Source organism: Engraulis encrasicolus, chromosome 21 (genome assembly GCF_034702125.1).
Source record: "Engraulis encrasicolus isolate BLACKSEA-1 chromosome 21, IST_EnEncr_1.0, whole genome shotgun sequence".
In the NCBI taxonomy this organism is placed as follows: domain Eukaryota; kingdom Metazoa; phylum Chordata; class Actinopteri; order Clupeiformes; family Engraulidae; genus Engraulis; species Engraulis encrasicolus.
The window spans coordinates 45,218,600-45,233,599 of NC_085877.1; the positions used below are offsets into that span (position 1 = coordinate 45,218,600).

Sequence of the window (15,000 nt, forward strand, 5' to 3'; positions counted from 1 at the left end):
CACTCACACACCACCATCACCACCACAACAACTCACACACACACTCACACACCACCATCACCACCACAACAACTCACACACACACACCGCCATCATCACCACAACAACTAACACAAACACACACACACACACACACACACACACAGCCATCATCACCACAATAACTCTCACACACATGCACACACACACACCCCCACACAGACACACACCGCAATCACCACCATAACACACACACACACAGACACACACCGCCATCACCACCACAACAACTCTAATGCTGCTGCATCCTGCAGGGCGTGTGTGTGTGTGTGTGTGTGTGTGTGTGTGTGTGTGTGTGTGTGTGTGTGTGTATGTGTGTGTTCATCACCTGAGCACGTATCCTGCGATGGTGATTCCCAGCGCCTGGGAACCTTCATCTCCCAAAAAAATGCTCACAGAACTCAATAACACTCAACGCCTCCGAACGCCCCCTTGACCTCATTATAAGCCTCCCTATGCCCCCTGGACCTCATCATAAGCCTCCTAACGTCCCCTACACCTCATCATAAGCCTCCGAACGCCCCCTTGACCTCATCATAAGCCTCCGAACGCCCCCTTGACTTCAACATCAGCTGCGAATGCCCTTAGAATTAAAAGACAAAATGGACTAATGCCACCCCCACACCCCCAAATGGACACTGAGCACCAACCCCTCTTGGCTGTATCCTTCTCAACGCCCCCCTAGGGCTACCCAACGCCCCCTGGGGTGCCAGTAGAGCCCCCGTTGAGAAACACTACTCCAGAGAGAAGAAGGAAACTTCTGATTCCATGGAGAGTTTCGGATAGTTTGCGTGCAGACACAATCTCACCAAAAATAGCATTGCCGATTCTGTCATCCCTCCCTCCACCCTTTTCCCCCCATCTCTCGTCTTGGGGTGTTTATTCCAGATGGGGAAAAAAAATGTTATTCCTTTCTGAGAACCCCATTGCGAAGACATTCCCCCCCTCTGAGAATATCTTTCCAAAGTGTCTGAGAGGGAGAGAGAGGGAGTGTGTGTGTGTGTGTGTGTGTGTGTGTGTGTGTGTGTGTGTGTGTGTGTGTGTGTGTGTGTGTGTGTGTGTGTGTGTGTGTGTGTGTGTGTGTGTGTGTGTGTGTGTGCGTGTGCGTGCGTGCGTGCTTGCGTGCGTGCGTGTGTGTGTTCTTCAAAGAACTCTCAGCTACTATTGGTTGTAGCTATTTGGAACACTGGTGCCAAACTTGCGATGGCAAGCATGTCTGATGGAAGTAGTTTTGGGTAGGGCGCGCGCATCCAAAAACACTCTCTTGCAGGTCCCAGACAGAAGTGTCAGACAGTTGAAGGAGGTAGTTCAGCACACTTACAAATAAGCTCCGAAAAATAAACTTTATTATGTAGCCCCTTAATGCGCGCCGTACCTCCAGTGGCACGCTGTAATAGTCATTGAAATGTACCTACCATAGCACTACAATACTGTGACACAACACAGGCCCTTTAGTAATGCACCACGACTTGGTCATTACCATACTGGTAACAACAAATGTATAAAGCCGCGTCTTAAGGGGTTAAAAAGCAACGTCTTGATCACCCTATGATCTTCAGGGTTTTATCTAGGAATTTTTGGCATGAGGGAGCGTCATGGCAGGTTGCGTGAAGGGGGGAATTTACTAGGGGCGCTCAAAAAAGTAATTTATTTATTTAAAAAAAGTATGAGGGTGCACCCGCGGAGGTATGAGGGTGGAGCGCCCCTATTTCCCCATTCAGAAAAAGCCCTGATCTTCATCCTGGATCTCAAATGCATGATGAATATCCAGGATGATTGAAGTGTTGCTTTTTAAATAATACCGTTTATTTTTTGGAGCTGATTGACAGTGTGCTGACCTACCTCATTCAAACCTGTCTGACAGCACATATAATTTAAAGGTACACTATGCAGGAAATGGTCAAAAAAGGTACTGCAACTATGCTGCTCATTGAAACTGGGCTGCCTATTGCCAAATTTGATCTTTACATGAAAGTTTACTAAGTAATAAACAAATATTTTATAGTATGGTCCAAGTAGAGTCATTTTTGCAGCTAAAAATGGCTATTTTTGGAAATTCAAAATGGCGGACCATGGAGAAGATCCCCCTTTTCTTGTATGAAAAGTGCAATTTTTCCAGTCATAATGAATACTTAGAATTTGATGGTTGTGGTAAGTATTCATGAAAAAGGTAACATTAGTAAATGGGCAGCATGAATTCTGGAAATAAACAACTACAAATCTCACACAGTGTCCCTTTAAGTTCCACATTACCATCATGAAAAAATATGGGATGGATGTAAAAAAGAAACATCTATTTGTGTTCCTTCACATATGCTTCCTTACACGCACTCCCTCATGCGCTTTTCAAAGCTTCAAGAATGAATACATAATGTATTTTGTCAAAACTGAATGTTTTGAATTGAGAACAGAGGCCACTGGCTATGAACAGAGCTGGGATGCATTTCTCGAAAGCGAAATTGTTAGCCAGTTAGCGACTTCGGTCGTTGTCAATGGGAAATTGCATTGCAAACAACAAAGTCGCTAATCCAGTTAGCAACTACGCTTTCCAGAAATGGAAAGCCGACAGTCCCCAGGGGCAAATGCTGTTGTTTTTGTTTGTGCAGATCATTATAGGTCTTGTGTGTGTGTGTGTGTGTGTGTGTGTGCGTGTGCGTGTGCGTGTGCGTGTGCGTGCCTGTGTGTGTGTGTGTGTGTGTGTGTGTGTGTGTGTGTGTGTGTGTGTGTGTGTGTGTGTGTGTGTGTGCGTGCGTGTGTGTGTGGGAGGTGTGTGTATTTGTTTGTTTCTTTGCAGTGTCCCTGTCCATTGTGACACATGTATGTTTGGTTTGCTTTTCACATACACTGATTTTAACTAGCACATAGTGCACACTGCACATTCACAAGGACCACAATGGAAACAAGCTGCAAGCTTTTTTTGTAATATCCTTTTGACGTGTTGTACAAGGTTTTCAAAACCTATTTATTACCTTATTTATTTGTATAATTTTTAATGCTTTGTACAATGTCAATAAAAGAAATCAATCAATCAATCAATCAATCAATCAATCAATCAGTCTTTGTTTTACTCAGAGAGCTGCCCTCAATTTAGATGACGAGGCCCATCGGTCTATCTTTACGTAATATATGGTGTGACGTCATCGGTCGAATGCTCCATTCATTTCAACGGGGATCCCCAACGTTCGCACGTCTGTTATTTTTCGATAACGGACGGGTTGGTCTATAACAGACCGCTGTCAATGGCAACAAGACTTTTCACTGCTAAAGCGACTTTTCAACAAGACTCTAATCAGCTGCTGTGATAGACAACACCTGTTGTCCTGGCTACCTAGCTGTTGCCTAGCGGTGTTCCACAACGGCACTGTTTTGTTTTGCGCAGCAACAATCTTTTGACATTAAAAACTATAATAGACTTAACATTAAATTGGCCTAAAGAAATGTCCCCGCCATGTGTGAATCATTTAAGTATATCCATATAATAAGCGGGTTAACTTTCGGCGAGTCGGTCGCTTTGTGGAATAGCAGCACTTCAGAGAGAACAAGACCCCTCCGCTCCGCGTCGGGGTCTAAAGATTCTCTCTGTCGTGCTGCTATTCCACGGTAGCGACCTTCTCGCCGAACGTTAACCCTTACGTAATATAGACAGTGGACTGAGCTAATCATTATATCAGAGATTCTTTAAGTATAAAGAGATATGCCAATAGGTTGCTATGGGCAACTAACATGACCAGGTTCCGGTATGCCTAAAGGGGCGTGTCATAATGCTCCCAGCATTGAATAGAACAGTCCTTGGGTCTGCCTAGGTCTGCCTAAAGGGGGATTTCCCCCCCTCCCCCTTGCAATAATAGAACCCGGAGACAATGGGCCAATGGAGCCTCTCTCTCTCTACTCCGTGGGCTGTGTGACGGGCTGTTCTATGCCAAAAAAATTGCCCGCGGTGTTTTTCAATCCCAGTCCAGCCCTGGCTATGAAGACCTACACATTTATGACTGTAGGTCAAATCAATGTTTGTAGTTGTCTCTCCTCCCACGATAAATACCTTTTTTATTTCTTTATTTCAGGCTTTCTTTCTGACTATAAAGTACAGCAAACAGACAGAAGACACCTTTTCAATAATTCAGCCTCAACATACAGAACTTGCCTTACAGAACATTAATCATTTCTCTTACTAAAACGTCTTTGTTGAATTATTCATGTGATGGGTTCGCAGTACACTTGAATGGTGCAGACCAGTGTAGAGGTTATTTAAACACACCATACGTAGCTTTGACATGCTAGTATAACAAAAGACCGATTAGATTGGATTTGATTCAATACCCTTCGAAGGAGGGAAACGAAGGACAGCACTCATCAGATTTTTCTCTGTTTACTTGCTTCATACTCTTCAGATTTTTCTCTGTTTACTCGCTTCATACTCTTCAGATTTTTCTCTGTTTATTCGCTTCATACTCTTCAGATTTTTCTCTGTTTATTCGCTTCATACTCTTCAGATTTTTCTCTGTTTGCTCGCTTCATACTCTTCAGATTTTTCTCTGTTTGCTCGCTTCATACTCTTCAGATTTTTCTCTGTTTGCTCGCTTCATACTCTTCAGATTTTTCTCTGTTTGCCTCATAGTCTTCAGATTTTTCTCTGTTTGCTCGCTTCATACTCTTCAGATTTTTCTCTGTTTACTCGCTTCGTACTCTTCAGATTTTTCTCTGTTTACTCGCTTCATACTCTTCAGATTTTTCTCTGTTTATTCGCTTCATACTCTTCAGATTTTTCTCTGTTTATTCGCTTCATACTCTTCAGATGTTTCTCTGTTTACTCGCTTCATACTCTTCAGATGTTTCTCTGTTTACTCGCTTCATACTCTTCAGATTTTTCTCTGTTGGCCTCATAGTTCTGTCCTTCGCTTCCTTTCTTCGTCTATGTGCTATGTGGGATTCAGTACCCAGTTAAAATAACTATTTATCAGTAGGCGTCAGTGTGAGTGTGTGTCCTCCACTTTACAAAATTCGATACGCTTCACCGTGAACCATAGAGACTTTCAACTCCAATTGACTTCAACCACTTCAATCTCGGGTTTCACCTTTGACCTCACATGATCTTTGACCCTTTTAAGGTCAAGCGCACCCTCTGGAAAAGAGGCATAACCTGATCAGAGAGGACTATGCTACACACTTTGAGTTACTATACAGTCAATGAGTTCTTGCATTTGCATGTTTGACCTACAGCAGGGGTATTCAATTAAATGTCAACAAGGTCCAGTTTTTCAAAGTCCTCCCAGTAAAGGGGCCAAACTATACGTAGAGTATGTATTATGGTTGCCGACTGTCAATGAAAAACATACGGGACACGTAATTGAGTTGGGGGGTCTAGGGGTCCTCCCCCAGAAAGTTTTGCATTTCTTAGATGTAATTTCCTGCATTTTAACATCCCGTGTCCCGTTTCAGCTCGATACGGAACCCATACTTTTATCTCTAAATTCTAAAAAAAATTATTCTGTATTTCAAGGAGTTTGTGGGGGGCCAGAACGCTGCTGTCCAAGGGCCGCATCTGGCCCCAGGGTCGCCATTTGAATAGCCCTGACCTACAGTATTATAGGGTTCCACTCAGATTACAAAACAATTAAGCCTTCAGATAGTTTACCTCTGTCCGACCTTGACCTGCAATGATTGACCTCTCACTGACCTCGAAGAGTGTAGTGTGGGGAAGGCAGCAGATTTCGTTACTATGGCGATAGAAGATCATTTAATTTAATCATGACCCCTGAGAACATGCCATGTTAAAAAAAGAAACCTTTTGTGTGTTTTAAAGCAACCCTCCTGTACCGTTTTAGTGGGAGGCTACCAATAGATGTTCACTTATGCTAGCCTAGCACCATCCATCTCTAGAACTACAAGGACTGCTTCCATTATCAATAAAAGTATCTCCACATGTCTGCAAGACTGACTAACTAGGAAATAGGGTCTGATGTCAAAAATCCTTGACGGTTGCTTTAAATTACAATTATTAAAGCCAATAATACCAATATTATTGTGAAAAGGGTAGAATATCTGATCTTTGAGGGAAATGTTGACTACCAGAGAAAAAAAAAATGTCTAAATGATACATTTGAATGAATACATGCCCTGCAAACCAATCAGAAAATGGCATCCTTTTTGACAGGGCCTTGGAGAATACTGAATGCATGATGTAAAATAGAGTGCATATAATGTATGATCTGAAATGCTGTCTGTAATATGTCTAAAATGCTGTCTCAAATGCTGTCTTTGATATGAAAACATGCTGTGTCCATGCCCCATGCAAGCAAAGGCCAGAGAGAGAAAGAGAGAGAGAGAGAGAGAGAGAGAGAGAGAGAGAGAGGGATGTACTGAGAGATCATAGTATGTCAACAGAGATGAGGTTGTGAGACAGCCAAATGTGTATCTTTTTTTTTTTTTTTACATTACATTGGTATTTAACACAGGGCTCGAAATTAACTTTTTTCCTTTGTGTCCCGCAATGGTCCCGGATTCCACTTTGTATTGTCCCGAATGTAACCAGAAGTGTCCCCATTTTTTTCGCGCCTAAATAAGTGGTAAATTATGTCCACGTTCAATTTCATGTGTGACTATGTTTTTTTTTTTTTGCAGTGCAACTGTGAATTCAGGTCTTTAAGAAAAAACGAGGGTGTGTTAAATCATGAACATCTGTCCCTTGTATACAAAAATGCCTTGAGTAACCGTGCACATTTCGTTTTTCAAGAATATATGAGCATGGTGATATGAGGAAATCTGCATTCAATGACATTATATTTGTCAAACTGATTGCTTTATGCACCAATATAGCCTACCCATCATGTAGGCTATTGTAGACTCTATTGCAGCCAGCCTGTTACTCTGTTGTAGCCTATTTAGCCTACAGAAAAAACAGCTTTCATTTAGTCTACTACATATCAATAACAATTCAGTGTTTGTTTAGCTTTAGTTAAAAAGTGGCAATAGTCTAACCTAGTCTGACTTTAGCCACTGGTTGCGATGGGCATGCCGGTGGAAGATAGCCAGGCCGTGCCCTCCAAGTGATGCAACAGCTTCCGCCAATCTCGAAGAGATGTGAAAGTCGATGATAATCAGGCTAGGTGGAAGAAATTGCGGCAGGTTTTTGGGCCGCATTAGGAGTATGACAACGCATTGCAAGACGTTCCCTTTCCGCGTTAAATTCACATGACATTGACATGAAGACAATTTGATAACCTAAAAATAAATGCACAAGAGAAAAAACTACGACCGCACACTAGGCCTACCTCACTTTCGAGAAAGAGAGTAGAGAGGCTAGCATGGAGAGGGAGGGGAGGGGGAGAAAGGGAGAGATCTGTAGCCTGGCCGCGCCAAAAACCCCTACAGCAAAGCTGTGCCGGGGTCTGGGGTCGCTGAGAATCAGTGTGGGCGGGATCAACGGTTTCCTCTGCACTCAATGCAACGCAATAGGATGGCGAACAACCAACCAGGGTGATGAGGAATGATTACGTATTGCAGCGCGACAGGAAGTACTTGGTAGAGTGTAGGCAGTAGGAAATAGAACGAATGCCAGGCCAGCGAGCGAGCGTATTCTCTACGGGCTAATGTCAGAGTGAGGAAAGATTTGCCAACTAGCACTCCAATCTGCTATTGTAGAGACTGCACGCGAACTACGTGAACATGGAAGTGAATGATTGTTGCCGTTTTTGCAACAAAAATATGCGAATATCTGGCGTGATTTCTAATTCAGCACTTATCTTTGACAGCCAGAAAGAAAAACAAACCATTGCTGACAGATTAATGCAGGTTGGCGTGTCGGTGTTGAAAACACAGACAAAATCGAACAGAATTTGTAGGCCTTGTGTGCGGTTACTAACGAGAATGGAACAGGACCTGCCGGTGTTCCGAAGATGGGTGCAGGAGGAGGGAGCATCCACCACGACTTCAGATACCTCTGGTTCTACACAGAAACGTGACCGCGAGCCGACTCCATCCAAAACACCAAGGGCATTGAAAAAGTTCTGTGATAAACCAGCAAGTCCGGGAAAAGGGGCTGCCGTTCGTGTCAACATCGCCCAGGTATGTTTGCATTTTGACATTTGTTTATCGTGCAGTAACGGTGGAGATATTCAATTTGCTTTTCATTAGACCTATAGATGTTGCCCATCAGTTAGGATATTCCAGGGACAACATTGTCATTAGACGACCGTTCTCCTTACTCTAGTCTGTAGCCTCCAAAATGACCATTATATCGTGCTGAAATCTGCATCGCTTGATCTGAAACTTAATGATAGCATAGGAGTGTAAACAGAGACGGTTTAGGTCCTAAATTGCTTGTATGTGGCAGTGTGTGATAATACGTGAAATATAATCGGGTGGGACTACACGTCTGGGAGTGATAGAAACACCTGGGACTACACGTCCGGGGAGCGATCTCAGTTGGTGTCCATCTACCTCCCACCTAAACGGTCTCTGATGTAAATACGCCATAAAGCTACAACCTACAGCTAGTCCTCAGCGTGTCTCTCATGCCTATTTGCCATGACTATTAGATAACTTTGGAACTGTTGCTTGGTCTTCATGGCATTGTAATGATACAGTGGATGTTCAGAATTCTGCCTCCTGGACCAGATTAGCCTGACATTTCAGCTCCTCCTGTGTTCATGTCACATTGTATAGTAGGAGTTGTATAGTAGGAAAAATACTTCACTACTGTACTTAAGTATGTTTTTGAATACTTAACACTTTTCCCAAGTGTGTGTATATATTGAAAAAAAGAGTTTTGACCATACTGCAACAAAGTCAGGACATGATGCATGGGCTCTGGGCTTAGGTCAGCACGCATAGGAAGTTGAGTTTATTTTCTGTCGAAACCTTTCCTAAATTTAGACTGAAATTGGTTGTGTGTACATTTTTAAATGTTTTTGAATTTTTGAAATTTTACCCAAATAGAAAAAAGTCTTTCAAACTGCATTGTACTTTTCATTACATTACTTAATTACATTATTTTTGACAGTACCTCACATACATACAAGAAGTTTCAGATACTTTAAGACTTTTACTTAAGTAACATTTCAGTCAGTGACTTTTACTTTTACCAAAGTCATTTTTTGGAGGGGTACCCATAGTTTTACATGAATATGAGATTTCAGTACTTTATACAACACTGCTTCTTGGTAGTCAGCCCCTACCCCCGGTTGAGGGTGAGATGCTGCTGCACAGATCACAGCAGGGTGCTGAGCCTCTGGAGACGGGGGGGAGTCTGGGTTGCTGGGCCTATCACTGCCCAACCACACACTTGTGGGTTGACGGAAAATTATTATTTGCTGACGGTGTTTTCTGCAGTTTTCTAATGGAATGGAATGGAGTGGGTCATCATGGAAAGCCCACTCCTGAGAAGTTGTTCTTATTCGTTAAGCTGGGGTGGGTCATGATGAAAGCCCATCCCTGGAATGTGGTTCGTATTTTCACAGACTTTCTCAGAATGTGATATTTGTGTTGTTTGAAATATGAAAGGTGGTGTGAGAGATTACTAACACATTTTTACATTTGTATGTGAGTGTATGAGAGTGTGCTTGTGATTAAATCCTCACACACCTATTCAAAGAACGCTTCTGACCGCTGGGTCGATTGCCTGGTCTCTTGACTCAGAGGTTTAAGTATTCTCTGTTGGTGTATAGTGGTGGCTGGTTCGAACACCAAGAGTGACGGTAACATTTCTTTGTATCACAGGTGCAGCAATGCGAAACAGGGTCCCAAGGCTGCCTACAACGCATACAAACATTTTGTCATCACAGACACTACTGCGCTGCTTCTGACGGCTGCCATGGAGCACTTTGGCCTGAAGGATATCGAAGGTACATAAATAGGGTGTTTTGAAATGGGACAGCAGTGCTTTAAAGCTGAACTGTTTGGGTAGAGGGAAGAATGTAAACCTTTGCTTTTGTTTGTGTTTTTTCTTCCATGTGACTTAGACATCCCGGAATCGTTTGTTCCTGAGGACATTGCATCAGGATCAACAGACACGAGGCGAACATGGTTGCATGCCAAATCTGCTGAGGTGGTCGATAAGTACATCCTGCTTGGGGATGTGGTTGAGGCCATGACTGGTCTCGGCGAAGCAGATGTGACATCGACTCAGGCAAAGCAGTACCCTTGTCGAGCGCCAGGCTGTCAGCAGGTATACACCTATCCCAAATACAGAGACAATCACGAGCTTAAAAAGCACAACTTACACGTGTCCCCCGAAACATTGCCTGGTACATCACTCAACAAAGACCACAAGCAGGAACATACCTTGGCGCGTCTCAGCTTCAGCTTTCTCCTTTGGGACATGCTGGATGCTGTGAAAGAGGGTGACGGAGAACGACTGATGAGGCTGTACAAAGTAGCTCTGCTCTTCTACAAAGCCCATGCGCACAGCCACTATGCATACAGTACGTTACTCCTGACACTTCAGGTGAATGCGTGTCTGACGCCTCGGATGTCGCACAGCGTGACCTGGAACAGGTTTTGGAGCACTAGGGGAGGGAATGGAGGCAACATCCCCTTAGACCTTCATTTAGAACACCTCAACAACTTCCTGAAGTCTTTCTTGAAGGGTCAGGGTCCAAACCTGTCTGAAGAGTCTGCTAGCCGAGTCAGCAAGGCCATAGGCGTTTTGAAAGAGATAATGGACAAAGTTGATACTGAACTGGGTGTGAAAAAGCCAAGTGGCATCCATCGTGCTGAGCAGCAGACACAGGATATATTGACTCTGATTAATGTTTTCAGGGAGGGTCAACTGTTGTCAAAGATACCTGGAAGGGAATTTCGGGCTTTCCCGAAGTTTGACAGCAATCTGTTGCACAAAATGAAAAAAAAGGAAATGTGGGAGTGGATGATGCTCAAACTGAAAGAGTGGAGAAAACTGAAAAAATAAATCTCACTCATTGGTAGTTTCTTGTCTTGTGAAGTCCCTATAGGTACCTTCAGATCTATGCAGTACTTATTTAAGCATTAACACTTGATGACTCATAATTGCACCCTTACCTTTCTGCACTTTACCATGCATTCAGTTTGTCAAAATATTGTCTAGACTGTTACAGGCCTCTTCTAACAGGCGTATTTAATTTCACTTATTTAGCACAATTTTTCAGTGTTTGCTGCGAGTATCTCGACTTGTAAAACATGTTTAAACTCAATTGAACCAGCCAGTTCCAACCCAGTCACTTTAAAGCACATTGTATGTAACATTGTCACTTTTTTTTTTTACTTTGTATCTACAGTATTTTACTACCGGTTACCATTTCACAATCAAGAATATCTTGCATTTCTTTTCTTAATACTATTTGACTACTGATTTCCATTTTTAAATCCTGGGTATGTTGCTTTTTATGTCCCATTGTAAATAATATGCACATTATTAAGTACACAACTAATTCACCCTTTTTCTGTAAATGTAAATAAACACTTAAACAAGAATTGAGATCGTTCTTCAATTTTATTTACAGGCAGTCATCTGACATAAGTATTCAGGCAGTACTTTCAAAGATGTAAGAGGTATGTACAGTGGTCATATGAAATGACTAACAAATGTTTCAGTCTGTACTCAACTGTGACACCCCGGATTCTAGACTGCTCCATTGGGACAAGGCGTTTGCATCAGAGTCAGAGTCAAAGTAACCTGTGTAGTCTTGGTCTGGCACCATAGTTTCCTCCACAGGCAGATCAACTTCAGTGTATTCAAAATCCCCAAAGACATTAAAAATAATGCTGAGAATTTCCTGTCCGTGCCTTTTACTGAACACCGGTAGGTTGTCCATTATGAATGGGAGATCAAATATATCTGTGCAGCGCTCAAGAACACAGTCTATCAGCTCGTTACTAAAACCAGTGCAGTCGCTGCTGTTAGTGTACAGAGGCATGTTCTGGACTAAGCTGAGCTTGTACCTGTACAGAGTATCTCTAATCGTCAGTCTTTGATCCTCTGTAACTTCTCTGCTTTTGACAACGGCATGAGTGTACTGTTGAGGCAGTTCGTAATCGGGTATTGCCACGTCACAACTGGGAGAGCTGCAAGAGCAAACAGAGTGGCAGTATGAGCAGCACAAATGGCCCGGCAGAACACACTCAGTGTTTTGTTCGAAGTGTGAGAATAAGGCCTTCCTAAGGCAACTAGTGATGCCCTTCTTCAACAGTGTCTTAACGCCCTCATTCACTCTTGCTTCCTGCTTCAATTTGTAAATTATGGCATGTGCTGGAGACCCATCTCGCCCGGCCCTGCCAACCTCTTGTACAATGGCCTCCACATCCTCAGGTGAGCCATACATCACAACATGTGATATGTTAGGAAAGTTCAGTCCCATTCCCAGAGCTGTGGAGGCTACAACCACTCTGCATGAACCATTGCCACGTAATGATTCCAGTACTGTGATCTTGTGATGGGGAAGTGTTTGGCTGTGAAACATGCCAATGAGTCGGTTTTCTGCCGTGTGTTCTGGATCCCGATCCACCCAGCTGTCCTCACCAAGTTCATACTGTAGGTGACAGAACACCTTCCCGCACATAGGCAATGTACGGCAGTAGATGATTATTGGTGCCATTGTTGGACCCTTCTCTTTAACCGCCCTCACAATCCAGTTCAGACACTCCATGCTATCTGAAGACACTGTAGACAGTCCAAGCCTTATGTTTTTTCTGTTTGGGCTTATGATTACTTCAGTGGCATTCTCCAAATGTAACTGCCTTTTGACAACAGCTTGCGAGTCCAGGTCTGCCGTTGCTGTCAAGGCCAGAATAGGTGTACCTGGAGAATAAAGGTAAATGCATTAGCATCTACAGTACAATACATTTTCATTAAAGTAAGCCATTAAAAAAATCCAACCAAATATGTGAGGTGAAGTCACAAAGGGTTGTGGAGGGTCTGACTTGCCAGCAGAGGTGTCAAAAGTTAAAAAAAAAAAAAAAAAAAAAAAAGGTAAGTTTCCTTCCAGCATAGGTAACTTAACTTATCTGAGTAAAAAGTAGACCTGTGTAATTGTCTTACAATCAGCTGACTACCCTGGTTGGATCAGTGGTGGGTCCTTACAGGGTTTTTAGTGTGTTTCAGTATCAGTACAGTCTATCTCGTTAGTTTCAAAGGAGTAACAGATGTGCAGGCCCTAATATCGTGTACTGGTCTTGTTAAACCACAAATGTACTTTTACTTTTGAAACCTCCGTTTGCCGGGTTATGATCAACAGCAGTGAGAACAGTGTAAAATAACTTTTCTTCAGACTGAGATCATAATGGTCATGGGTCACAACATTTCATAGCCTACTCACCTGGTTTTACAATGGACCGTAGCTCGGCCAGTCTGGCAAAACTCTCTCTGAAAGCCTTCTCTCCTCTAGCAGCCTTTCCCCTGGAACAAATAAAATAAAAACACAACCAATGTGACATCAGCTATGGCACACTTAAAACAACCGCCCGCGCGTCATCAACTCAGGCAGACTACAAGTAAAATGTACACCCCAATCTCTCAGTCCACTGTTAAATGTTAGGAGCAGACCGGAATGATAGCAGCTAATCGTTTCGGAATGTGCATAGAGCTCTAGTGTTCCAAAAAACCGATCGCAAAAGCTCACACATTACATTATGCAGGATTCCAAAACAATTCGCTGTTTGTGTGGACGATGACGTTAGCTTTGATTTCGAATGGTTTGCTGCTACCGTAACTTAGATGGTTAAAGTAAGTCAGTGGGCTAGACTATCGTGAAACATCACAGAGTTGCATGTAACATCAGAGTAGCTAGTTGTGGTAGCTTCGATTGCACCTTACATTGTTCATATTATTCGTACCATTAAGTATATTTACCATTTGTATGTGAGATGAACTTCATCCACGACAAGGCCCAACAGGTTGTCTTGGTAGACTTTGCTGGCTAGCAAGCATCGCCATTCCTTGTTAAGCCAGGACTCCGGACTCCCGAACACCAACTGGTACCGCCCGCTTCGGATCTCCTCCGGGTCGCTTTTGCCAAGTTGCGCAGCTGTAAGACCCAGTTTTTCGGCCTCTTGTACCTGATCGTCCATAAGTGCTAAAAGGGGTGACACGATAACCACCAGTGGTTTGTGCAGCAGACCCATGCGTCGCCCCACCAGCGGAGCAAGTTGGTAAATCAGGCTTTTACCATATCCGGTGGGCAATACTCCAAAAACGTCCCTTTTCTGCAGAAAAAACTTTAATGCCGTTATCTGCTGGTCTCGCAAGGTGAAATGAATATCCAAATCTTCGAGAGTCGTTGCCAAAGCTGAATCGAAAGATGCCGTGAATTCGCTAGGGGCAGCCATTGTTTACTTCTCTCTGGGACTACACACGAAACGTCGCACACTCTGTCGTCACTAGGTAGCCCGGCCCCCGATCCCGCCCCTCACGATTTGATTGGCCGCCAACCCCGATCCAGCTTGGATCGGTTGTAGATTCAGGGTGGCTAGACTGCCCCCGGGAGCAAATTCATTTTGCGGCCACTAGGGGCGTCTAGATTTCTAGGCTAGAGAGATTGGAGAGAAATGCGCTGGCAATGCTGTAAAATTGAAACGCGTTCGTGCTTGTAATCAATGAAGTCAAGGTGGACTTTTTCCTTTTCAATTAGACCTTGACTACTAGGCATTTCTGCTTTTACCAGCACAGAAACAATAACACGGATACTTCAACATTAATTAAATAACTGCGTTTGTATGACAATGTTCAGAATATAGCGCCTTCATTTCCAGCCACATTTGAATGAAACTGCTTGACGTTCTTGGCTAACAACTACCGTACCTCTGTTAGCTTGCTTGCCGTTTCCCTAACTATTTGTTACTGGAAAGTAATTTACAGACAGTTTCTGATATGTATGAATGAGAGTTGAACTTCTTTAGAGCCAGCTCGCGTTTCTGGTGTTTTGGGCAGATAAGCACGCGACAGGTGGCCACAAACAACTGCGCATTGTTTGGGGCTGTTGCTTTGCTTACCTG

General features: G+C 43.3%; 3 protein-coding genes across 3 annotated transcripts in view; 1 reads left to right on the forward strand and 2 right to left on the reverse strand.

Moving 5' to 3' along the window:
• The window catches only part of LOC134437441 (multiple PDZ domain protein), a 285,829-nt gene that overhangs the window by 192,819 nt on the left and 78,010 nt on the right, over positions 1-15,000 (reverse strand). The gene's annotated exons all lie outside the window — the stretch shown is intronic.
• LOC134437253 (uncharacterized) lies at positions 9,391-10,942 on the forward strand. The gene is made up of 3 exons (XM_063186750.1): positions 9,391-9,478; positions 9,754-9,878; positions 9,996-10,942. Exons 1-3 carry the CDS (start codon positions 9,474-9,476, stop codon positions 10,940-10,942), a joined length of 1,077 nt encoding a protein of 358 aa, XP_063042820.1. The 5' UTR covers positions 9,391-9,473.
• LOC134437252 (putative ATP-dependent DNA helicase Q1) lies at positions 11,601-14,281 on the reverse strand. Its single transcript, XM_063186749.1, has 3 exons — positions 13,859-14,281; positions 13,326-13,405; positions 11,601-12,808 (listed from the first exon to the last, which is right to left on the reverse strand). The coding sequence occupies exons 1-3, from the start codon at positions 14,128-14,130 to the stop codon at positions 11,601-11,603; spliced, it is 1,560 nt and encodes a 519-aa protein (XP_063042819.1). The 5' UTR covers positions 14,131-14,281.

What these genes read in the sequence shown, in the direction of transcription:
- LOC134437252 (XM_063186749.1), bottom strand. Translation starts at nt 14,130, where the DNA reads ATGGGTCTGCTGCACAAACCACTGGTGGTTATCGTGTCACCCCTTTTA. An exon ending in GTTCATCTCACATACAAATG is followed by an intron (nt 13,406 to 13,858) that starts GTAAATATACTT and finishes TATTTGTTCCAG; the next exon opens with GGGAAAGGCTGCTAGAGGAG. An exon ending in ACGGTCCATTGTAAAACCAG is followed by an intron (nt 12,809 to 13,325) that starts GTGAGTAGGCTA and finishes TTTATTCTCCAG; the next exon opens with GTACACCTATTCTGGCCTTG.
- LOC134437253 (XM_063186750.1), top strand. An exon ending in TGGCCTGAAGGATATCGAAG is followed by an intron (nt 9,879 to 9,995) that starts GTACATAAATAG and finishes CATGTGACTTAG; the next exon opens with ACATCCCGGAATCGTTTGTT.